At 44.3% G+C, this 25,068-nt stretch overlaps 2 protein-coding genes across 5 annotated transcripts in view; one reads left to right on the forward strand and one right to left on the reverse strand.

Moving 5' to 3' along the window:
* Positions 1–6,288, reverse strand: B9d2 (B9 domain containing 2). Its single transcript, XM_047529676.1, has 4 exons — positions 6,088–6,288; positions 5,574–5,665; positions 2,744–2,869; positions 1–558 (listed from the first exon to the last, which is right to left on the reverse strand). The coding sequence occupies exons 2-4, from the start codon at positions 5,659–5,661 to the stop codon at positions 245–247; spliced, it is 528 nt and encodes a 175-aa protein (XP_047385632.1). The 5' UTR covers positions 5,662–5,665; positions 6,088–6,288; the 3' UTR covers positions 1–244.
* The window catches only part of Tmem91 (transmembrane protein 91), a 20,387-nt gene continuing 1,416 nt past the window's right edge, over positions 6,098–25,068 (forward strand). Inside the window, exons 1-3 of one of the 4 annotated variants that reach the window (XM_047529671.1) lie at positions 6,098–6,354; positions 14,866–15,102; positions 22,362–22,599. In XM_047529671.1, the coding sequence (XP_047385627.1) occupies positions 15,101–15,102; positions 22,362–22,599 (240 nt within the window). In that variant the 5' untranslated portion in view covers positions 6,098–6,354; positions 14,866–15,100. Of the gene's footprint in view, positions 6,355–14,865; positions 15,103–21,167; positions 21,302–22,361; positions 22,600–25,068 lie in introns of those variants that run through there. The other 3 variants (XM_047529675.1, XM_047529673.1, XM_047529672.1) reach the window with 3 other exon arrangements.

The following is a 25,068-nucleotide window of genomic DNA, read 5'->3' on the forward strand; positions in this document are numbered from 1 at the left end:
GCCTTTATTGAGCACCTCCTATGTGCCAAGTAGCCTCTTCTACCCCTATCCCTGTGGCCCTCATACTGCCCGGTGGGAAACTGTGCCTCCAGGGAGGCACTGACCTAGGACAGAACCAGGGCCATGCACTGGCTGGGGTAAGGCCTGACAGTCTCAAGAGCCCCTCATCTTGACTACCGGGCCATCCTGCCCTCAGCAGGTATCTAGGGGTGTGATGAGGACCGAATGTTAAAGGCAGGGTCCCTCAGCACTCCACTCCATAGCGGTCGAAGTGGCGCAGCAGCAGGCCAATCTCAAGGTGCACAGTGCCACCAGCAGCTGTGTGCAGGCGATAGCGGTCTGCCCCACTGTAGATTGTGTCCGCATGCAGCAGCTGTGGCCCACCACCCACAAAGGCCCTCGCCAGCTGCTCTCTCCAGCTGCCCAAGGGCCGCCAAGTAGGGCAGTCCAGATGGTGGGTGCCTGGGCTGCTGGGCACGTGGCAAAAGCCATAGCCTGCAAGCTGGCAGCGGCCAAAACTGTCCTGGGACCACACCTGGAGATGGAGCCGGGGCCAGCCTGCAGGATAGGATGAAGAGAAGAAAAGGAGGGATGGTAGGACCCAGCTTTCCGCTCCTGGGTCCCCGCCTCCCTGATACCCATTGAAGACTCTGGACCAGTCCTTTCCCCTTGGGGTTTGGCCCCAGCCTTCTCTTGGGTTCCCAACCTCTGATCCAATGCCACATGGCAGTAAAAGGGATTTTTCTAAATCCATATCACTCCCCTGTTCAACTCTTCCATAACTCCCCAGTACCCTTAGTACAAAGTCCAATCTCCTCAATATCCAAGGTCCTTCAGATCTGGCCTCTCTCTGGGTGCCTCCTCAATGTTCCTCTGTCAGGGCAGCCCCTGCTCCTCCAGGTCCCACGTCAGTGTCTTGGGCCTTGTCCTAAGATGTCTTCTGCCTCCCTTCCTCATAGCACTGCCCTGTCCCCCGCTCAGAGCCTCCTTTCTTTCCCTGTCCAATCTACCTCCCCCTGGCAGCTGGAAGCATCTTTCTGGTCTTCCACAGGCTTGCCAGCGTCCTCAGATACAGCTCAGTTCCTCAGTCTGGTAGTCAAAGTCCCTGGAGACTGAGGCCAACTCACCCTGTATTCTAAGCCCCTCCTCTGTGCTAGGCCTTGTTCTTGGAGCTGGGGACACAGTGGTGAGCACAGCAGACAAAAATCCCTGCCCTCTGAGGCTGACATCCTAGACAACGAACATAGTAAATAAGCAAATTATAGGGTACGTCAGATGGTGATAACTGCTCTGGAGAAAAATAAAGCCGGTGGGGTGGAGGTGGGGATGCAGCTGGGAAAGGAAGGGATCAAGAATGCTTCACTAAGAAGGTGACAGTTGAGCTATTGCTTAAAGGAGGGAAGGGAGTAAAACAGGAGCCACCAGAAGGTTGAGTAGAGGGATGTGACCCAACTTAGTGCTCATAGGGCTACGCTGGTTGTGTGTGAGGCACAGACTCTGGGGTTTGGGGTGAAAGCACAGTGAAGATGTTGCTGAATGGCCAAGGTAAGAGATGATGATGAAGACCAGATGCTAGGCAGAAAATGGTGAGAAGTAGAAGTTAAGATGTACTAAATAGAGGACTGGGCGTATAGCTCAGCTGGTAGCCTAGCATGACAAGGCCCTGGGTTCAATCCCCAGCACCATACACACAAAAAAAAGTATTAGGTAGAGCCAGCACTGGGGGGGACAGAAAAGCTGAACCAGAGTTTACTGCCTCACCCTCCAAACCATACCCGTATGGCAAACAGATAGATCTTTTAAAGCAAAATCTGACTTGTCCCTCACTTGCTCTAGCTCCCAAGTGCCTTGGATGGCCTCATCTCCTCAGTCTGGCATCCATGGCCCTGCATGACCTGTCCCCTCTTCCCCTCTCCCTCTGCCATCCTTCTACTAGCCCAGAGTCCTCCATATACCCTGCTCACTCCCCCTGCACAGAGCTGCTCCATCTTCCACCTTGTTAGTTTCCCTGGTCCTTCACAGCAAAGCTCAGATGCTCCTTGGAGGCCCTTTCTGACCTCCACGATAGGCTCAAACACCTCTTCTGGACTTCCATGGTCTCCCACAATCCCTCATGCTAGCCATGATCTCTCTGAGCTGTTCCACAGGATGGTGCCCCTGAGGACAGGGCAGGGGGTAGAGCTGTCTTGATCACAGATGACTCCCTTGTATCAGCAACACAGGTTGGGCCCAGGGCAGGCACTCAGTGAACAGTATTGATATTGCTGAAATACACAGTACCTCCCTCCAAGCTATTTTCTGGAATCTACTGCATTTTCTACCAGAAAAGATTTCTTATCCACCTCCTCCCTTGAATTTCCCCTTAGAGCAGCACCTCTGTTCTCAAGCTGAGGAGTCCCTGCCCCTCACTCCCAGCACCTCCTCCCTCTCTACTGCTCATAACTCCCGGGCTTCCTCCTTACTGGAGGCTCTTTGATTGTCTCTTCTTGAAGGTCACCTCCCCTCCCATTCCGATCCCACCTTCCCATCTCCCCCGCCACCCCGGCTTCTGTCCCAACCCATATACTTGGGACCTACAGTAGGGCAGGACCAGGAAGGTTTTAACACAATGTCTCCAGGGCAGTGGTTAGGAAAAGGACCCACAAGGTATGCAGAGCAGGATAAGACATGGTGTTCCCAGTCCCAGGTGCTTCAGGGGCCCCTCTCCCCTCCCCTGGTCCCAGGGCCCAGGTCTGGTACCCACCTTGGAGACCTTTGGTAGCAAAGTGTAGGTCTATGGGGTGAGACCAATAGGCCATGTCCCCTATCTGAGGGGTGTCCACCTGTGTTTGGCCCTCACGCACACCAGACAGGAGCTTCCATGCTGCCCCTGTAATGAGAGGAGCTGAGATGTAGATAGAGGTGGGGACAGCCTTCAGGAAGGGCATTTGGAGATGAGGATAGGGGTTACAAAGTGTGAGCTCTGGGTCCAAATCTTGGCACTTTCTCATTTTGCCTGTGCAACTTTGGGCAAGTTACTTTATTCTGTCTCAGTCTCCTCATCTGTAAGTTGAGTAATAATGCATAATAATGCAGTCACATAATTTTAAGAAGATTCATGATGAGTGTTGGAATATAAAAACATTTTAGAGTTTTTTTTTTTTGTATCGTCCTGGAAATTGAATCCTCATGTATACTAACTTGAGCTACACCCCAGTCTAATACCATATATGTGTGTGTGTGTGTGTGTGTGTGTGTGTGTGTTTATTTTTTTTTTTTAACCAGGGATTGAACCCAAGGGTGCTTAACCACTGAGCCACATCCCCAGCACTTTTTATTTTTGATTCTGAGACAAGTTGCTGAGGCTGGTTTCAAACCTACAATCCTCCTGCCTCAGCCTCTTGAGCTGCTGGGAATACAGGGGTGCGCCACCACATCCGGCTATAATCCAGCTTATTACTATTCTTACCCAATATTTAGAGGCCTAGTCCAAGAACTAAGATGCGGCTGATGGTATCTGACCCTCCAGGAGCACATGATGAAAAACACATATTAACAGCAATCCTACTAAGAAATGATAAGAATAGGGAACGTGAACACTGAGTGCTTACTAATGCCAGATGCTATGCTAAGTTTTTTAGACAATGCATTCATTTAATCTGTCATTATTATTATTATTATTATTTTTTTTTTTTTTGGTACAGGGAATTGAACCCAGGAACACTTAACCACTGAGCAACAACCCCAGCCCTTTTTATTTTATTTTGAGACAGGACCCAGCAAAATTGCTCAGGGTCTCACCAAACTGGTTTTGAACTTGCAATCCTCCTAGCGTAGCCTCCAAAGCTTCTGGGGTTACAGGAGTGTACCACCATGCCCAGCACTTTAGGGCTCTTCAATCTCCAACCTATCCACCCCAGTTTACAGACTCGCTACCGTGGTCCATAAGGTCCTGCCTGGCATAGTCATCCCCACCTCCCTGAACTCATGTCCCATAACCACCCTCTATCCTCCCTGGTCCCATTTTTGTGCATCCGCCTCAGGGCCTTTGCAACAGTTGTTTCTTCTACCCTAGAAAGCTCTATTCTTGGATGTCCCCATTCCTAGCTCTTTTCATACTTTCAGCTCAAGTGCCACTTCCAGAGGGCTTCTCTCTGACCTTCCTATCAGAACTAGCTCCTATCACACTCATCCCATTTCTTTTATTCCTAGAACTTACAATGATCTGTTGCCATTATGATCATTTATTTATCTGCTTATTTATTTTCTGACTCCCCTACTGTGAGCTCCAAGAAGGGACAACATCTGCCCAGGGTCAGACAGCCCATGAGTGGTTGGATCCAGACTGGAAACAGAGTCTGACTCCAAACCCATTCTTTTATTTACTCAACTGGAGGATCTCAATTTCCCAAGGAATCTCAACTGCTACCCCACTTTGCAGTAAAATCAGGAAGGACCCAGGCCGAAAGGGATGATAATGGCAATAGATGCATCTATTTTGTGGGCAACAACATATATAGGGCATGGACTGGGGTTGTGGCTCAGTGGTAGAGCACTTGCCTGGTATGTAAGAAACATTAGGTTCAATTCTCAGCATCACATACAAATTAATTAATTAATTAAATAAAGGTTAAAAAAAAACCATATAGGGCTTTACAACAAGACTCCATCAAAGCTTTCCATGAGCCAGGCAAACACTTCCTAGTCCAGACCCTATTTTAAGTGCTATTGACAGTCATATAGTCATGACAGCAACCACTGGAAGTTAAGTATTATCATTCACATTGTACCAACAGGGAAATAAAGGCAAAGAGAAGTGCACGAGATCATATAATAAGCAACAACTGGTTTGGAACACAGCAAGTCTGTACTATTAACCTCTGTGCTGTGCCGCCTTTCAGCTGCTATTAGCTTCATTTACAGATAAGGAAACTGAGGTACAGGAGAGATCAAGAACAAAGGCTTCCAAATGATAACTGGGGGGAGTTAATATTTGAACCCAGATCTGGCAGTCTATGGCCCGAACCATTAATTACACTGTACCACTACATATAGGACCTCAGATGGGTAGGCATGGCAAAGGGGGCCTCCAAGATCCCTACTGGGCCTGTGGGAATGGACTTGGACAACTGCCAGAATGAGGTACACAGAATCATGAATACCAGAGAGTGGCCTCTCCTCTGTAAATCTAGGATGGACGCTTTTACTTTGCAGTAAAAAATAAGTAGAGACTGCTAATCAAAGAATTAAGATAGGGGGTGTCTCTGAGCATGGCTAAGATTGTGAGTGGAATCCAAATGGAGAGTTAGGGCTGTCTAATGTTAGGAGGAATAGAAGTGTGTGTATGGTGGCAGGGTGGAGGGTTTAAGCATATAGTCCCATATTTGTAGGGCTGTAAGCTCAGAGGATGGGAACCAGAGCCCCCAGAAATAGGATGGAAAGGAATAACACTGGAAACAAGAGTGTGGTCTGGACTAGGAGTCCTGAGAGCCAGTGGAAAGAGAGGATCCTGGACTAAGAGAGTAAAAGGAGTGTGAAGCCATAGTCTGGGGGTGGGGTGACATGGGGAGATGAACCAGGCCCAGGGAAAATACCTGTGTGGATGCCCCACTTGCAGAAGAGGCTACTTTCAGAGAAACCGGTGGCCCCCATGATCTGCCCAATCACGTGCACCTCAGCCATGATCCTGGAAGGGGGAAAATATAATCAGAGTCATGTGAGGTAAGTGTACTATTTCCATCTGACATATGGGGAAACTGAGGTCCACCACTTATAGAGCAGTACTAGGATTCCAAACTGGTTTCGTCAACCCACTGACGCTGTGGTCTTAACCACAGTTCCTAAGTGCTTCCCTAGGAAAGCCTGGGGAAAATAGGGAGGGCACCTTGGGTTAGGAATTCGGGTCCTAACTCAGGCCCTCCTAAAAAAACCTCCTTCAATGACTCTGTCCTGAGGAAGGCTCCGCCCCAATGGCCTACGGCTCCGCCCACTGCTGCAAAGTCCCGCCCATCACGTCAGAACGGCCCCTAAGCCCCATAAGGAGCATGCGTCTAAAATTCAGGACCGTCGTAGCCCCGCCTCTAAGCTCGGCGCATGCGTCATTCCTACCTCAGCGCACTTAACCGTTAGGAGAAACGAAGGCAGCTGTGAGGATTGTAGTACATAGGCCTGACCAGTCCTTTTCTCCGCGGGCGCCGATAAGGCCTGGCTTGCGCTTCTCCCAGGACCTTCCTGGCAGCGACAGATCTGAGGCGCAACACTTCTGCGACCGCGCTCGCCTTGGGTTCCCTGGCTGTTGCTGGGGCAACTGCAGGCCCCGCCCCTGACCTTGATCCCGCCCTTCGCGCTGCTGATTGGTGGTATCTACCCCTGGAGGTGGGGAGGAGATGTGATAGACATTTTCTCTCTCTAGTTCCCTTTTGGGAAGGTAGCGTTTCTCTTGCTCCAGCTCAGTCTTCCACCTTTGGGGGTGTGGCTGGGCAGTTGCCGTCTTGGATGTGTAGAAGGAAGTTTGAGTGCCAACTGTTTCTGCAGGTGCCCTCTTTACAAAATAAGACGATCTATCGATGCTTTGTGCCCCCACTGTACCCCTCCCAAATCTCTTTCCCGTCCAGGACCCAAAAGTCAGAGAATCACCAGATCAAGGGAGCATTCCACACCAGGACATTGTAGGCATCCTCCTAGGAAAAAATTCATTCAGACTAGAGAAGTCGGGGATGGTTTTTCCTTTTGCTTTCAGAGTTCCTCCAGACTTCTCTAAAGGGCTAATTAGTCCAACTTCCTTCTCAGAGACTCTGCCAAGTTGTTAGTGCTGAGTCTGAGCAATGGGGATGGAGCAAGGATGAGAAATGAGAAACTAGGCCCCTTCACAGAAAGTGCTGGGGTTTTTGTTTTGTTTGGGGATACTGGGCATAGAATCGAGGGCCTCATGCATGCTAGGATTTACCACTGAACTACATACCTTGGTCGTGAGAGTCTTGCTTCCATTCATAGCTCTGCCAATAATTTGCCCTGTGACCTTGCTGGGCTATAGTCTCAGATATTTTGTCCATGTAGTGAGCACACATAGTGGTACTCAGCCTGAATTCCTTAGCAGTGCTTTTCCCACCTTCTAAATCAGTTGAACCTTGCTTGCTCCTTTATTCTTTCAGCCCAGACCAGAACCATGAAAACTTATTTACTCCTTTTTAGGAACACACACGTACCCACACAAGAACTACAAAAGTTAGGGTCACCAACTCCAAAAAACAAGGAAGGGACAACATTTCAATAGGAAAACATTTTCATAAACACTGTAATTCAGAAGAATGTTTTGCTAACAAATAAATTTAAAACCTCCCTTTTACCTAGCATCTTCTTTGCCAGCGCATTTGAACAAAGCTTTTCTTTCTTTCCGTTTTTTTTTTTTTTTTAACCCGGAGGTTCTTAACGACTGACTCATAATCCCCAGTCCTTTTTTGTATGTTATTTAGAGACAGGACCTCACTGAGTTGCTTAGGGCCTTATTAAATTTCTGAGAATGACTTTGAATTCGAGATTCTCCTGCCTCAGCCTCCTGAGCTGCTTAGATTACAGGTGTGCACCACAGGGCCTGGCTAAACTAAGCATTTTTCTATGTTATCTCCTTGAATCCTCAAAGACATTCCGAGGAGTAGGTAATATTTATCAGCTTTTTATTTAAGATTAAGAAATTAAAGCAAAATCATGTGCATGAAACCAAATTGATCATAGATGGTCTGACCCTCTCCTTAAACCTTACATTCTTTTTTTTTAATTAAAATATTTTTATTTTTACAAACACATTTTGATTCATTGTACGCAAATGGGATACAACTTTTGATTTCTATGGTTGTACACAATGTAGATTCACGCCATTCATGTAATCATACATATAAATAGGGTAATACTGTCTGTCTCGTTCTACTGTTTTTCCATCCCCACCCCTTCCCACCCCCTTTTCCTCTACACCATCCAAAGTTCCTTGGTTCTTCTCTTCCCCCCATCACTCCCTCCTCATTATATTTTGTCATGCACTTATCAGAGAAAGCATTTGGCCTTTGTTTTTTTTGGGCTTGGGCTATTTCACTTAACATGATATACTCCAACGTCATCCATTTACCAGCAAATGCCATAATTTTATTCTTCTTTATGACTGAGTAATATTCCATGGTGTATATGTACCACAGTTTATCCATTCATCAATTGAAGGGAATCCAGGTTGGTTCCACAATCTAGCTATTGTGAATTGAGCTGCTATGAACATTGATGTGGCTGCATCACTGTAGTATGCTGATTTTAATCCTATGGGTATGAACCCAGGAGTGGCATAGCTGGGTCAAATGGTGGGTCCATTCCAAGCTTTCTGAGGAATCTCCATACTGCATTCCAGAGTGACTGTACCAATTAGCAACTCCACCAGCAATGTATGAGTGTGCCTTTTTCCCCACATCCACACCAACACTTATTATTGCTTGTGTTCTTGATAACAGCCATTCTGATTGGAGTTAGATGAGATCTTAGGGTGGTTTTAATTTGCATTTCTCTAATTACTAGAGGTGATGATCACTTTTTCATATATTTGTTGATCACCTGTATATCTTCTTCTCTGAAGTGTCTGCCCATTTCCTTAGCCCACTTATTGATTGGGTTCTTTGTATTTTGGGGGTAAGGTTTTTTAAGTTCTTTATAAACTTTGGAGATGAGTGCTCTGTCTAAAGTGTGTGTGGAAAAGATTTTCTCCCACTCTGTAGGCTCTCTTTTCACATTATTGTTTCCTGTGCTGAGAAAAAAACTTTTTAGTTCGAATCTATCCCATTTATTGATTCTTGCTTTTATTTCTTGCACTATGGGGGTCTGTTAAGGAAGTCTGGTCCTAAGCCAACGTGGTGGAGATTCGGGCCTACTTTCTCTTCTGTTTGGTGAAGGGTCTCAGGTCTAATTCCTAGATCCTTGATCTATTTTGAGTTGAGTTTTGTACAGGGTGCGAGATAGGTGTTTAATTTCATTTTACTGCATATGGATTTCCAGTTTTCCCAGCACCACTTGTTGAAGAGGCTATCTTTTCTCCATTGTAAGTTTTTGGCACCTTCGTCTAGTATGAGGTTACTGTACTTATGTGGGTATATCTCAGTGTCTTCTATTCTGTACCATTGGTCTTCCTGTCTATTTTGGTACCAGTCCCATGCTGTTTTGTTACTATTGCTCTATAGTAGAGTTTAAGGTCTGGTATTGTGATACCTCCTGCATCACTCTTCCTGCCCAGGATTGCTTTGGCTATTCTGGGTCTTTTGTTCTTCCAGATGAATTTCATGATTGCTTTTTCTGTTTCTATGAGAAATGTCATAGGGATTTTAATTGGAATTGTGTTAAATCTGTATAGCACCTTTGGAAGTATGGCCATTTTGATAATATTAATTCTGCCTATCCAAGAACGTGGGAGATCTTTCCATCTTCTAAGGTCTTCCTCAATTTCTTTCTTCAATGTTTTGTAGTTTTCATTGTAGAGATCTTTTATCTCTTTGGTTAGATTGATTCCCAAATATTTATTTTTTTGGAGGCTATCGTTAATGGAATTCTTTTCCTCATTTCCTTTCAGATGTTTCATCGCTTATGTATAAAAATGATTTAGATTTATGCGTGTTGATTTTATAACCTGCTATTTTGCTGAATTCATTTGTGAAGTCTAGAAGTTTTCTGGAGCAGTTTTTTGGATCCTCTAAATAGAGAAATATGTCACCAGCAAATAGTGATAGCTTAAGTTCCTCTTTTCCTATTTGTATCCCTTTAATTTCTTTAGTGTGTCTAATTGCTCTGGCTAGTATTTCAAGTACAATGGTGAATAGAAGTGGTGAAAGAGGGCATCCCTGTCTTGTTCCTGTTTTTAAAGTGAATGCCTTCAGTTTTTCTCCATTAAGAATGATGTTGGCCATGGACTTAGTATAAATACAATGTTCAGGTATGTTCCCTCTATCCCTATTTTTTCTAGTGTTTTGAGCATGAGGGGGTTTTGTATTTTGTTGAACGCTTTTTATGCGTCAATTGAAATAACCATATGATTCTTATCCTTAAGTCTATTGACATGATGGATTACATTTATTGATTTACGGATGTTGAACCAACCTTGCATTCCCAGGATGAGCCCCACTTGATCATGGTGCACTATCTTCTTGATATGTTTTTGGATATGGTTTGCCAGGATTTTGTTAAGGATCTTTGTGTCTATATTCATCAAGGATATTGGTCAAAATTTTCTTTTCTTTTCTTTGCCTGGTTTCGGTATGAGGGTGTTATTAGCTTCATAGAATGAGTTCGGTAGGGTGCCCTCCTTTTTGGAACACTTTGAGAAATATTGGAATGAGTTCTTTGAAGGTCATGTAGAACTCAGCTGAGAATCCGTCTGGTCCTGGGCTTTTCTTGTTTTGTAGGCTTTTGATGGCTTCTTCTATTTCATTGCTTGATATTGTTCTGTTTAAATTGTGTATGTCCTCCTGCTTCAGTTTGGGAGGATCATATGTCTCTAGAAATTTGTTGCTGTCTTTGGTATTTTCTATTTTGTTAGAATATATATTTTCAAAGTAGCTTCTCATTATGTTCTGTATCTCAGTGGTGTCTGTCCTGATCTTTCCTTTTTCATCATGAATTTTAGTAATTTGAGTTTTCTCTCTCCTTTTCTTTGTTAGCATGGCTCAGGGTTTGTCTATTTTGTTTACTTTTTCAAAGAACCAACTTTTTGTTTTGTCAATTTTTTGAATTGTTTCTTTTGTTTCAATTTCATTGATTTCATCTCTGATTTTAATTATTTCCTGTCTTCTACTACTTTTGGTGTTCTGTTCTTTTTCTAGGGCTTTGAGCTGTAAAGTTAGGTCATTTAGTTGTTGACTTTTTATTCTTTTCTGGAATGCACTCCATGCAATGAATTTTTCTCTTAGTACTGCTTTCTTTGTGTCCCAGAGATTTTGATATGTTGTATCATCATTCTCATTTACTTCTAAGAATTTTTTTATCTCCTCCCATGCTTCATTTAAGGGCATATTATTTAGTCTCCAGGTTTTGGAGTAATTTCTGTTTTATATTTTGCCATTGATTTCTAATTTCATTCCATTATGATCTGATAGGACACAAGGCAGTATCTCTATTTTTTTGCATTTCCTAAGGGCTACTTTGTGGCATAACATATGGTCTATTTTCGAGAAGGTTCCATGTGCTGCTGAGAAGAAAGTGAATTAGCTTGTTGATTGATAGAATATTCTATACATGTCTGTTAAGTCTAAGTTATTGATTGTGTTATTGAGTTCTATGGTTTCTTTGTCTAGTTTTTGTTTGGAAGATCTATCCAGTGGTGACAGTGGTGTGTTAAAGTCACTCAGAATTATTGTGTTGTGGTCTATTTGATTCCTGGAATTGAGAAGGATTTGTTTGATGTACATGGATGCACCATTGTTTGGAGCATAAATATTTATGATCGTTATGTCTTCCTGATTTTGGTTCCCTAAGCAGTATGAAATGTCCTTCTTTATCCCCTCTGACTAACTTTGGCTAGAAGTCCACTTTATCTGAAATAACGATGGAAACCCCACTTTTTTACTAAGTCCGTGTACATGGTAGGTTTTTTCCCATCCTTTCACCTTTAGTCTGTGGATGTCTTTTTCTATGAGATGAGTCTCTTGCAGGCAGCATATTGTTGGGTCTTTCTTTTCAACCCATTTTTCCAGTCTATGTCTTTTGATTGATGAGCTTAGGCCATTAACATTCAGGGTTATTATTGAGAAATGATTTGTATTCCCAATCATTTGGGCTTAATTTTGGTTTTTAACTTGACTTGGTTTCTCCTTTGAATGGATTTTCCTTTAAGGTAGTTCCTCCCTTTGCTGACCTACATTATTGTTTTTCATTTCCTCCTCATGGAATAGTTTGTCGAGAATATTCTGTAGTGCAGGCTTTCTATTTGTAAATTCTTTTAACTTTTGTTTATCATGGAAAGATTTTTATTTCATCTTCAAATCTGAAGGTTAGTTTTGCTGGTATAGGATTCTTGGTTGGCAACCATGTTCTTTCAGAGCTTGAAACGTGTTGTTCCAGGCCCTTCTAGCTTTTAGGGTCTGGGCTGAGAAATCTCCTGCTATCCATATTGGTGTCCCCCTATATGTAATCTGATGTTTTTCTCTTGCAGCCTTCAAAATCCTATCTTTATTTTGTATGTTAAGCATTTTCATTATAATGTGCCTTGGTGTGGATCTGTTGTGATTTTGTGCATTGGGTGTTCTGTAAGCCTCTTGTATTTGATTTTCCATTTCATTCTTCAGGTTTGGGAAATTTTCTGCTATTATTTCATTGATTAGGTTGTTCATTCCTTTGGTTTGTATCTCTGTGCCTTCCTCAATCCCGATAATTCTTAAATTTGATCTTTTCATATGTATAGTTCTTAGAGATTCTGTTCATGATTTCTTACCATTTTCTTTGTTTGGTCAACTTTATTTTCAAGATTAAATATTTTGTCTTCATTGTCTGAGGTTCTGTCTTTCAAGTGGTCTTGTCTGTTGGTGATGCTTTCCATTGAGTTTTTTATTAGGTTTATTGTTTCCTTCATTTCAAGGATTTCTGGGTTTTTTTTTTTTTTGGTTTTTTTTTTTTTTTTTTTGAATCTCTATCTCTTTGTTGAAATGATCTTTTGCTTCCTGGATTTGCTCTTTCAACTGCTTATTGGAGTGATCATTCATTGCCTGCATTTGCACTCTTATCTCATCCTTTCCTTCATGAATCATCTTAATCATGTATATCTGAAGTCCTTTTCTGACATTTCTTCTATCATACTGTCACTGGGTTCTGTTAATATAGAATCTAAATTTGTTTGGATCATTTTCTTCCCTTGTTTTTTCATGTTGTTCATGTATCTTCCCCTCTAGCAGTGCAGATCTGGGGTATTGCAGTATTCCCCCTATAGGCTTATCATGACCCAATAGGTTTCCAAAACCTTTTCTTTAAGGGGGAGATCAATATTAGCAGTGTCCAGTTCAGACAGTGTGCAACCTGAAACCAAATAGCCCCTATGAGGATGTTAACAATATTGTTATAATAAACAGAATGAGTTCAATTATTATCTTCAGTTTAACAAATACATTTGCAATAAGGTCTGAAGTTTCTAATGGAGGACAAAGAAGATGCAGAAGGGTGTAGGATGTAGCTGTTAATGGGATAAGAAAAGAATATATAGAAGTTCTAGATCATAGAAAGAGTGAGAGTGTAATCAAAAGGAGTCAGTTGTTAACATGGGAAAAGGGAGAAAGAGACTCTGAGGGAACAGGTAAACAAAAGGAAAAGAGAGCAAGAAAAGTAAAGAAATAAAAACTTAACATTTTTCAATAAGGAGAAAAAAGAAAATCTACATTATAATAGTCATATGGTATTCAAACCTCCCAGTGTGCAGTAGCCTGATATATGAGAGGTACCTGACAATGAGCTTCAAGCCTCCAGCAGGCGTCTCAGGATGGGATTTGCCCCACCTAAAGATGGGAGATTTGGCTTCCAGGATTATCCAAGATGGCCACTCTAGCCTCCAAATGTGTTGGCAAATAGGGAGCTGCAGCTCTGGGTGTGGGCATGGTCAGCTGGAGGTCCTGGAGGCGGGGTATGGATGGTCAGGCTATGGTCCTGGAGGTGGGGTGTTGTTAGTCTGGTTGCAGGATCCTGGAGGCAGGGTATAATCAGTCGGTCTGGGGTTCCTCATGGTAGCACAGTCAGTCGGTCTGGGGATCCTGGTGGCGGGGAGCAGTCAGTCAATGTGAGGGCCCCAGAGACAGGGAGTGATAGGTCGGGCAGAGGGATCCTGGAGACAGGGCTCAATCAGTCTGGCCAGGGGTCCTACAAGTCCTGGCTGTTGTCTCAAAATTGCGGCAGCCACATGTAACCAAACCTGCAGGTACTGTGACATTGAACTTCCAGGCAATCGCAGGCAGTTGGTGCTCCACTGGCAGTCTGTGGTCAGTCTGCTGACTATTGTCAGAGGATCAGGAGGTGAACCTCAGGCGGTGGGTGATGGGTAGGTGAAAGGCAGGCAGTGGACAGGCAAGCAGCAGGCAAATGGCAGATGGTAGGTGCCAGAGAGTGAACAATCAAGAAACAGATATCCTCTGCTTGAAACCCGAGTTATGGAGCAACAAGAAACGCAGCCTCCTCTAGTCTGCCATCTTGGATCTCCAAACCCTATATTCTGACCCTATGCATCTTGCCTCTTTTGAATAAATGACCCTCATTATTAAAGGAATATGAATATTGTGCTTCAATGACATCCTAAACTGTAATTTTTCAGTAATCAAGTACTGTCGATGCTCCTTCTTTTAAATATTTTCCTTCAATTGGTTTCTTCCCCACTGATTGATATGAGTGACTAAGAGAATGGTCACAAGTATACTCCCTGGGTTTAAATCATGATTCTGTCCCTTCTGTGTGCCTCAGTTTCCTTATCTATAACAGGAGGGTGAATGATAATACTCAAACCTGTGGGATTATTATCAAGATTTAATGAGTTTGAGCCTCAGGCAGGAGGATCACAAGTTTGAGGCCAGCCTCAGTAATTTAGTGAGACCCTAAGCAACTTCTCTAGACCCTGTCTCAAAATAAAAATATGGACTGAGATGTAGCTCAGAGGTAAGGCAGGGTGTTCAATCCTTAATGCCACCCCCCAAAAATATTTTATGTGTTAATGTATGAGGCTCTTTTAAAATATGTCCAAAAGTTCCTGGGCAGCTCCTTTAAGTGGGTGGAGCCTAATTCTTCTCCCCTTGCATGTGTCTGGACTTAATAACCAATAGAATATTATAGATGTCTTGCTCTGTGACTTCCAAGATTAGGTCATAAAAGGCATTGAGGCTTCCTCTTGGTTCTCTTCAGGTCCCTTTTCTAAAGCAGATCAGACAGTGAAGCAGCCAAGAGAGAGACACAAACAGGGATGAACTGGGATGTCCTAACAACAACCAGCACTATCGGAGCAACCCATCTAGGAAGCAGATCTTCCAGCCCTGATCAAGTTTGGATGATTGTAGCCCTAGGCAGCACTTTGACTGTTTCTTCATGAAGACCCAAACCAGACCACCCAGCTAAGCCAGTCTCCTGACCTTTAGAAACTATGTAAGATAATAAATATTTATTGTTTTAAACCACTAAGTTTTGGGGGTAATTTTCATGCAGCAGTGGATAACTAATATAAATTTGAAATGAATTTGGGATAGTACCTTGCGCATAGAAAACACCATAAAAGTCATGTTTGCTATTCATGGTTTTTATTAATATTGTTGTTACTGGAATGACATTGTGTACATATTCTTTTTACAAGAAACACATTGTTATTCATCTACATTTTTTTTTTTTTTATTGTACCAGGAATTGAATTCAGGGCCTCCTGTATCCTAGGCAAGTGTTCTACCATTGAGCTATACCCCCAGCCCTTTTAAAATTTTAATTTGAGGCAGGATCATGTTAAATTGCCCAGGCTCACCTCATACTTGTGATCCTCCTGTCTCCATCTCCTGAATAGTTGGGATTACAGTCAGGTGCCTCCTCACCTGACTACTAAAAAGAAAAAAAAAAAGAAGTAAATTTTTTTTGCAGTGGTGGGAATTGAACCCAGGGCCTCACACATGTGAGACATCACTCTACCACTGAATCAAATCTCCAACCCAAGAATTTTAACTGAAGATTTAAATAAATATAGAACTGGGAGTATAGCTCAGTGGTAGAGTGCTTGCCTAGAATGCATAGGCCCTGTGTTCTTCAATCCCCAAAACTACAAATTAAATTTAAAAATTTCTTTTAATTGTAATAAAATACATATAAAATTTACCATCTTAACCATTTTTAGCTACATAGTTCAATAGTGTTAACTACATTCACATTGTTGTGCAACCAATCCCCAGAACTCTTTTTATCTTGCAAAACTGTAACTCTAAATCCATTAAACAATTCTCTCCCTTATTCCCCTTTTTGCCACTGTTCTACTTTCTACTTATATGAATTTGACTACTCTGTGTATCTCATATAAGTGGAATCATATTTGTACTTTTGTGACTAGATTATTTCATTTCATTAGCAATAATATTCTTCATGTGTTTTAGTGTGTGTCAGAATTTCCTTCTTATTTAAGACTAAATAATATTCCACTGTATGCATTGACCATATTTTATTGATCTGTGGATGGACATGTGGGTTACTTCTACTTTTTGGCTATTTTGCATAATGTTGCTATGAACGTAGGTACCTAAATATCTCTTTGAGACCCTGCTTTAACTTCTTTTGGGTATATCCCTAGAAGTGGAATTGCTGAACCATATGGTCATTCTATTTTAAATTTTTAAGGTGCTGCCATACTGTTTTCTATAGCAGCTGTACATATTGTTTTACACCTTGCTTTTTCCACTCAGTCATACATTTTGGAAAATTATCCATGTCCATATATAAAGATTTAACTCACTGGTTTTCAAAAAAAAATTCTTTTGAAGTATAATGTACAGAAAAATGCACAAGTAATAAATGAGCAGCTTGATTAAATTTTATTTATTTATTTTAAAAATATTTTCTTAAATGTTAATGGACCTTTTTTTTATTATTTATAAGTGGTGCTAAGAATCAAACCCAGTGCCTCACACATGCCAGGCAAAAGCTCTACCACTGAGCCACAACCCCGGCTCCTTGATTAAATTTTATACACCGAAGAGGCTACTGACTTACCAGAACTCAGTCCAAAATAAGAATGTAACCAGCCCCTACTTCATACTTCTTCCTGGATGCCCCCCCCCCCCGCCCAGGTTACCACTGATTGGATTGCCAACAACATGGATTACTTTGCTTGGTTTTCTGTTTTATATAAAAGAAATCATACATATTCTTTTGTGTCTGCTGCCTTTGCTCAGCTTTGTTTGTAGGAGTTTGTCCTTTGGCAGACATGTTCTGTCCAGCTAGAGTGCATTGCTGGGTCATAGGATATGTTCACCTACAGCAGAAACTGCCAACCAGTTTTCCAGGTGGCTGAACCAATTTGCATTCCCAGTGGAAGCTCCCCTCTTGCACCTCCTCACCAGCACTTATTGTTGTTTTCTTCTTAGCTGTTGTGATGAGTGTGTGTTGGTATCCCATTGTGATTTCAATTAGCATTTCCCAGATGACTAGTTGGGGTGGGTTTGTTTGTTTGTTTTTGCTCTATCACTGAGGTACATCCCCAGCATCCCCCGCTTTTAACCTCCAAGGTGATGGATTGGTTGAGGTTTTGTTTTGTTTTGTTTTGTTTTGTTTTGTTTTGTTTTTAAATATGTTCATTGGCTGGGCACAGTGATGCATGCCTGAAATCCCAGCAACTTGGGAGGCTGAGGCAGGAGGATCACAAGTTCAAAGCCAGGCTTAGAAACTTAAATATGTTCATTGTTCCCTTGGATTTCCTTTTTTTTTTTTTTTTTTTAACTTTGATAATGTGCAAATTTTATTAACATGTTGAATATTTTGAATATTTTCTTAGTGGAACTAGATGTGGAATGTTGGCTATGAGATCTCCATATCTTCTTTAATGAAGCACCAACTCACTGATGGTAATTGAACATTAACAGGTGCCATCATACTGCCCTACCTTCACTGATTTTTTTTTTTCTTTCCCAGCCCATCTCCCTTTTGAGGTCCACTGATTTCTGGGTCCTTCTTTCAACTCCCACATCATGTTGTTCATTGAACCTGCCCTTTATTTTCTCCTCTGACCCCACTGAAGATTTAGTAGGAAGAGTATGAACCCTAGAGTCAGATATATATTGGCTTGGCTGTCAGCAACACCAAATGTTAACGGTGTGATCTTGAGCAAACCACTTAACCTTTCTGTTTTTCATTTTCTGTATTTCCTTTTTTGTGAAGTTTATGTTTAAGCCTTTTGCCTGCTTTTCTGTACACACACACACACACACACACACACACACACACACTGTAGGCATAACTCATTTCTCTCTCTCTCACTTTTTTTTTGCATACAGGGAGTTGAACCCAGGACAACTTTGGGCAAGCTAGGCAATCACTAACACCACATCCTCAGCACTCATTTTTTTTAATAATAAAAATTCTCCAAAGAATAAGTGAGGGGTGGGGGCATAGCTCAGTAGCAGAGGGCTTGCCTAACATGCATGAGGCCCTTGGTTCAATCCCCAACCCTAAAAAAAAAAAAAAAAGTGAATTCTATATAACCATAGTCAAAATTTAATGTTTACCACAGTATCAATTTAATATTGATACAAAACTGCCATCTAACCTATACTTTACATTCAGATTTTCCTAGTTGTCCCCAAAACATATTTTGTCACTGTCTCATCTAGGATCAGATTTTGTATTTAGTTGTCATTATTCTTTAGTCTCATTTAATCTAGAACAGGCCTGCCAGCTTTCTATTTATTTTCATTACATTGACATTTTTTTTTGTAAAGCTGGTGATTGAACTCAGGGTCTCATGCATGCTAGATAAGCACTCTACCACTGAGCTGCACCACCAGCCCTTTTTTTAATTTTATTTTGAAACAAGGGCCCACTAAATTGCTCAGGCTGGCCTTGAACTTGGTGTCTTCTTGCTTCAGTCTCCAGAGTAGCAGGGATTACAGGTGCGTGCCACAGGGCCCGGTTTACACTGATGCCTTTTTTTTTTTTTTTGTGGTACTGGGGATTGAACCCAGGACCTTGTGCTTGCAAGGCAAGCACTCTACCAACTGAGCTATATCCCCAGCCCTACACTGATGTCTTGAAGAGCACAGACCAGTTACTTTACACAGTGTTCTTCATATGACTTTGTCTCATTTTTTAATAATTTGGGTAATGCATTTTTTATTGGAAAACCACAGAAGCAATGTTGTGTCCTCCTCAGTGCATGGCAGGTGGCACATGATGATGTGTCCTTTTGCTGGTGATGTTAACTAATGTCACCTTGTATTAGTCATCTTTTTGTTGCTGTGACCAAAATCCCTAATAGAAACAAAGTAGGGAAGATTTATTCTGGCTCGTGGTTTCAGAGATCTTAGTTCATGGGCAGCAGCTCCATTGCTTTGGGCCTGACACACAACATCATGGCAGAAGGACTTCCCATGGAAGCCAGGAAGCAAAGACCCACTCCTTCAGTTTCCACCACCTCCAAAAATGCCATCAAATTGTTAATCCACTGATGAGTTCAGAGCCCCCGTGACCCGATCATTTCCTGAAAGCCCCACCTCTGAACAGTGCTGCACCGGGGAGCGAGGCTTCCTTCAACACATGAGCCTTTGGGGAACATTCCAGATTCAAACCCTAACATACCTAGTTAGGGGCTCGTCTGCCAGTTTTCTCCACAGTACTCTAGTTTTCCCTGTGATACATGAGTAATCTGTGGGAGGACTCTTTGAGACTAAATACTATCCTATTCCTCCTCAGACTTTCACTGGATGGCGTAAGGCCTCAGTTGAGGATCCTTGCTGGACTCTCAAGTTCAACATACCAAGCCCATCACGGACTCTAAGCCTAGGCTTCCCCCAGCCCCTTGAAAGGGATGGGCTGGGAAGACTATACAAGGCTGATGATGGCCAGAGAGCTCTAGCAAGATGTGAACTCATCTCTAGGATAGCCAAGGAGGATGGAGGATCCACAGAGCTCAGCAATTTGGTAAAAAACAGGCAGCTAGGAATTCATGCCCTCATCCCACAAATATGCAAGGATGGCCCACTTAGTACCAAGCGCTCTTTTAGGCCCCGAGGCACAGCAGTGAACAAAAGTGATCCAATCCCAGCCTTGGCAGAGCTGGTGCTGTTGGGAGGATTCAAAAGAAAAACACAAATGAGAGAGATGTGTTTCACTGTCATGGAGAAGACAACTGGAGCCAGGTTAAGGAGGTGGCGATGGGGTATCCCTCCTGGGTAAAACAGTTCTGCCCCCTCACCCTCTCCCTGTCTCTGTCATCTGCCAGAGATGCTAGCTGAGCCAAGTGCACTTGCAGACGCCATCTGTTCTCCCCAGGACTGGGGCCAGTGCCAGCTCCAGCGTCTGGACTCTTGGCATGGTGCCCTGGAGCCCTGGGGCGAGGGAACTCCCGATGGCCCCACATCAGGCTGGGGAATCCTTCTGTCTGGCCAGATGAAGGGCTTCTGGGAATGGAAGGCCAGTGCGGGCTGGGTGGGCTCCCTGAAGGAGGTGGAGGCTTGTAGACTGGGGAGAGTCCCCCAGCCAGACAGATGGGGTGGACGTAAGTAATAATATTAAGAGCACATCATACTTCTTCAGAGGACACACTTAGATAGGATTTGGGTAAGTATTGGATATTTGTTATCACACCTAATCTAAGCGCTTCATGTATGTTATGTCTAAGAGACAGGGAGTATTTCCCTAATTTACAAATGAAAAAATTGGGGTTCAGAGAGGTAAAGCCATTGTCTGTCCAGAGGTCACACCACAAATGCCTTAAAGAGCCTGGCAAAGAACCAGGTCTGTGCAGACCCAAACCCTGACTCATGAACACCACCTGCACCATCTAAAAAACAGCACAGTGCTCTACCCTGGGTCCCACTTCTCCTCCATCCGCTGGAAGCGCCCCTCTGGCTGCCTTCTGCCCCTGCTTCCTCCCCTCAGTCCTGCTTTACCATCTGCTGGTTCTGGTACCAGTTGTTTACCTTGGCATCTCTGGGCCTCACTTTCTTTATCTGTGAAATAGGAATGAAAACCTAGCTACTGAGAGAATGAATGGGACGGTGGAATGTGAAACACTGAACACAGGGCCTGGGGCATCGTCTGCACTTGATGAATTAGCCGAATTAGCGGTTGCTCTTAGGCAAGTTACCTAACCTCTCTGTGCCTCTTTCTTGCCCTGTAAAGCAAAGCAATAAATGACAGTGCCTCAGGGTTGTTCCAAGGAATAAATGTGAAAGTGTATATGTAAGACGCTGAGTGGACACCTAGGGCACACAGTGTAGCTGTTATTATTATTATTTGTTATTATTGGGCAACGGGGGAGGGTTGTGGGGGGGAGGTGGGCGCAAGCCAGGAAGGCCCTGGAGAATCTGGGGCGCCCCCTCCTCCGACCTGCAGCGCTTGAGTCTGGACTTGGGGAGGAGGGGCTGCCGTTTCTTATGCCCCTGCCTTCCCTGGCACTAGCCAGAGGCTGACATCAGCCTTCAAGGCCCCCTCCCCGGCCTCCGCGGAGGGGCGGAACCCTGAGCCCCCGCCCCGCCCCCGCCCCGCCCCCGCGCGCTGCGGGCCTGGGGCGCTGGGACGCGGCAGATTGCGGCGCGCAGACCCGGAGCCTCCTGCCGGGTCCGGACATCGCCAGGTTAGCACATCGAGCAGGCAGCAGGTCAGAGCGGGTGTCGGTGTGGGGGACTCAGGAGGTGCGGGCGTCTGACCGTGGGCGGTGAGGGAGGGAGGGAGGTGAGGGGACCCTCTCCGCAGGGTCCTCACGTTGGGGAGCTGGAGGCAAAGCTGTGGCGAAGAAATCGGCTTATGGGGGTTTGGAGCGAGCGGGCAGGAGACCTGGGGCCTCCCCCAGGGACCATAGGGCAAGAAAAAAATCTTCTTTCTGGTTGTATTGAGTGTGATACGTACGTGTGAGCTGGGGTTGGGGGTATTATGGGGCAAGGTGTGTCAGTGAGGATTGGGGTAACCGGGAGCAGTTTGGAGAACTGGAAGGTGTATGGGGAGTTTTGTGGGGTCTTTGGTGCAGGTGGAGTTGGGAGGGGGGTTGAATGTTTAGGGCAGGTGTGTAAGAGAAGGAAGCAGGAAGAATGTGTGGGAAGCCTGTGCGTGTGGAGGTATGTGCTGGTTTCTGATGCTGTGAGGATTAGGAGTGTGCAAGCAGCCACTTGGGTAAGTGTGTAAGAAGGTTGCAGGCTTGGGAGGGGTGTTTGGGGGGAGCCGACGTTTGTGCAAGGAATCCTTTGGCAGATCACCTGCAGGGGAGGGGTGGGATTGCTTGGATGCGGCTGTGTGGCAGGGGCCTTGGGAACTCAGAAGTGTGCAGGAGGGGAGTGTGCGCTAGAGTGAAGTTCAGGGGGTCACTGTGGTGTGTGTGCCTAGGAGGGATGTGCAGGTCTGGATGGGTGGTGAGGAGATGTGAACCTGGAATTGGGGGGTCAGGGAGAGTTCATGGGGCATAAATGTGTAAGGCATGGTTTGGAATAAGTGTGCAACAGGTATGTGTTTTGCCTGAGAGAGAAGCTCAGAATCAAATGTCCAGACATCTGAGTTTTCTTTATAACCCGTGCCAACCTCTTTTACTCTTGGTCTGTTTTTCTGTGTGTAAAATGGATCTGAACCATTCATCTCTGCCTGAGTATCTCCAAAGCCCAGGGTTGCAGGGCAGGGAGGAAGGTAAGACTTTTTTTTTACAACTTGTATTGTCTTCCCTCTGCCCCCAGGAATCCTTTGCCAGAGACTCCCCCAGCCATGGACAGCTCTAGTCTTCGGGATCTTCAACAACCTCTGCTGGCAGGCACAGCCTGTCAACCCCCTGCCCGGGAGCCTGTCAAGCCTGAGCTAGTGCCCCCATCAAGAGAAACAGCCTTTGCAGAGTCCCTAAGAGGTTGGCAGTTTCTACCACCACCTCTTCCCTCTGTGAGTGGAGGCCTGGGAGAGCCAGGGCCCCCTGCCCTTGAGGTAGGAGCAGCAGATCCTGGTGGGAGCCAGGGGACAGGGCTGGGGGTAAAGGCATCTATAGCCAATATTTGTCAGGCCAGTGGCTAGAGTCTCACTTTCCAATTGTGTGTGGGTTGCTGGGATTTCCAGTTATTGTTCTTCCTGTACTCCACTATCCTGATTTCTTTCTTTTTTTCTTTTCTTCTTCTCCTTCTTTCTTTCTCCTCCTCTTCTTCTTCTTCTTCTTCTTCTTCTTCTTCTTCTTCTTCTTCTTCTTCTTCTTCTTCTTCTTCTTCTCTTCCTCCTTCCTCCTCCTCCTCTTCTCCCCCTCCCTCCCTCCCTTCCTTCCTTCCTTCCTTCCTTCCTTCCTTCTTTTTTTGGCAATGCTGGGGATTGAACCTAGGACCTGGAAGGTTCTAGGCAAGCACTCTAGCATTAGCTATACCAGCCCTTTATTTTTTGAGACAGAGTCTCACTACGTTGCCAAGGCTGGCCTCCAACTTGCCATCCTCCTGCCTCAGCCTCCCAAGTAGCTGGCATTACAGGCATGCACCACCATGCTCACTTCTGGTTTCTTTATTGTTTTTCTCCAGATTCATCTTTTCTCTTTGCTCCCTGGTCTTTGCCTTTTTGTTTTTCTTCTGATTTCTGACACCTATGTTCTCTATCTGCTTCTCTTTCTTGGGGGGGTGGGGATGGGGTACTGGAGATTGAAACCAGGGGTGCTTAACCACGGAGCCGTATTCTCAGCCCTTTTTATTTTTTGAGATAGGGTCTCACTAAGCTGCTTAGGACCTTGCTGTATGACTGAGGCTGGCCTCAAACTTGTGATCCTCCTGCTTCAACCTCCATTGTCTCAGATTACAGGCATGTGCAACTCCATCTGCCTCTCTCTCCAAAGCCCATACACCTCTGGACTGTGTGACCCTTTTTTCAAATTCACCTTACTTTTAAAATTATTTCTCATTCCTTGTATATACTGTCAAACTCGTCTTTTATTTCTTAATGGTTTTCCAATTAGTAAGAAATTACTCCAAAATGTGGTAGCTTAAAACAGTAATCACTGTAAATCCTCATGGTATCTGTTCATGGTTGCTGGGGTCAGGAACTTGGGAAGGACTCAGGTGGAGGCTCTGCCTTGGGGTCTTTCATGAGGCTGCAGTCAGTGGCTGGGGCTGGAACCATCTGGTGCTGGCTGCGATCTGTCTCTTCCTGTTGCCTCAGAGTAGTCCACACATGGTCTGCGTGGCACGGCAGCTCTGGGGCAGTCATACCTCCAGCCTCCAGCAGGCGTGTTTCAGCAAAGCAGCGGCTGCCCTTTGTTTTCTGTCTTAGCCTAGGAAGTCATGTAGCATTACTTTTACCACATTCTTTTAATTACAAGTAAGTCATGAACCTGCCTAGGTTCAGAGCGAGGGGACACAGACCTCCTTTCTTGATGGGGAGGGCTATGGAAGTCATATTTTAAGAAGAGCATGTTTGCTGGGCATGGCGGTGTAAACCTGTAATCCAGCGAATCAGGAGGCTGAGGCAGGATTGCAGGTTCCAGGCCAGCCTCAGCCATTTAATGAGGTCCTAGGCAACTTAGACCCGCAAAAAATAAATAAATAAATAAATAAATAAAAATAAATAAATAAATAAATAAATAAAAGGGCTGGGGCCAGGTGTGACTCAGTGCTTTCATGGTAGTGCACCCCCACGTTCAAATCCCAATACTGGGGGGGGGGGGGAAGACATTGGATGGGAGATTATTGTGACCATTTTTGGAAAATGCCACCTGTCACACATAGTAAACCTCACTTTAGCTGAAGATTTTGAGCACCTTATTTCTGCTAGTTCACATTCTCTGTTATCTTGGACTGTATGCTTGTCATTGTCTTTAAAAAATCATTTTTAGGAAAACATATTATTTTTGGGTTGCTTTACCACTGAGCCACATCCCCAGCTCTTTTTGTTTTGAAACAGGCCTCGCTAAGTTGCTGAGGCTGGCTTTGAACTCCCAATCCTCCTGCCTCAGCCTCCCGAGCTGCTGGGATTACAGGTGTGCACCACTGCACCTGCTTTAGGAAAAATCATTTTAAGGCCTAGAATGAAGGTACTGTCTTTCAGAAAGCACTTGGGTTGGTTGTCAGCTGCCTCAACTGCCTACTGCTTCGAGATCATTTGTAATTTATTAGTTCAAGGTTTGAATTTTCTGAGATTGGCAAATATCTGCAGGGCAAAAGGGACCCCTGTGTTTGCTTAACCACTGTCAAATCAACCTTGATTAAGTCCTTAGAGTAGTTTCTTAAATCTTGCGAGCTACCTGCTGCTTGAGTCTTGTTTGTGGTAGTACAGGGGATCAGTTCATCCCAGGCCTTGTGCATGCTACACAACTGCTCTGCTACTGAGCTACATTCCCAGCTTTTTATTTTGAGACAGGATCTCACTAAGTTGCCCAGGTGTGCGCCACCACACCTATTTGTAAGGTTCTTCTTAAAATATACTTTC

Source organism: Sciurus carolinensis, chromosome 16 (assembly GCF_902686445.1).
Source record: "Sciurus carolinensis chromosome 16, mSciCar1.2, whole genome shotgun sequence".
In the NCBI taxonomy this organism is placed as follows: domain Eukaryota; kingdom Metazoa; phylum Chordata; class Mammalia; order Rodentia; family Sciuridae; genus Sciurus; species Sciurus carolinensis.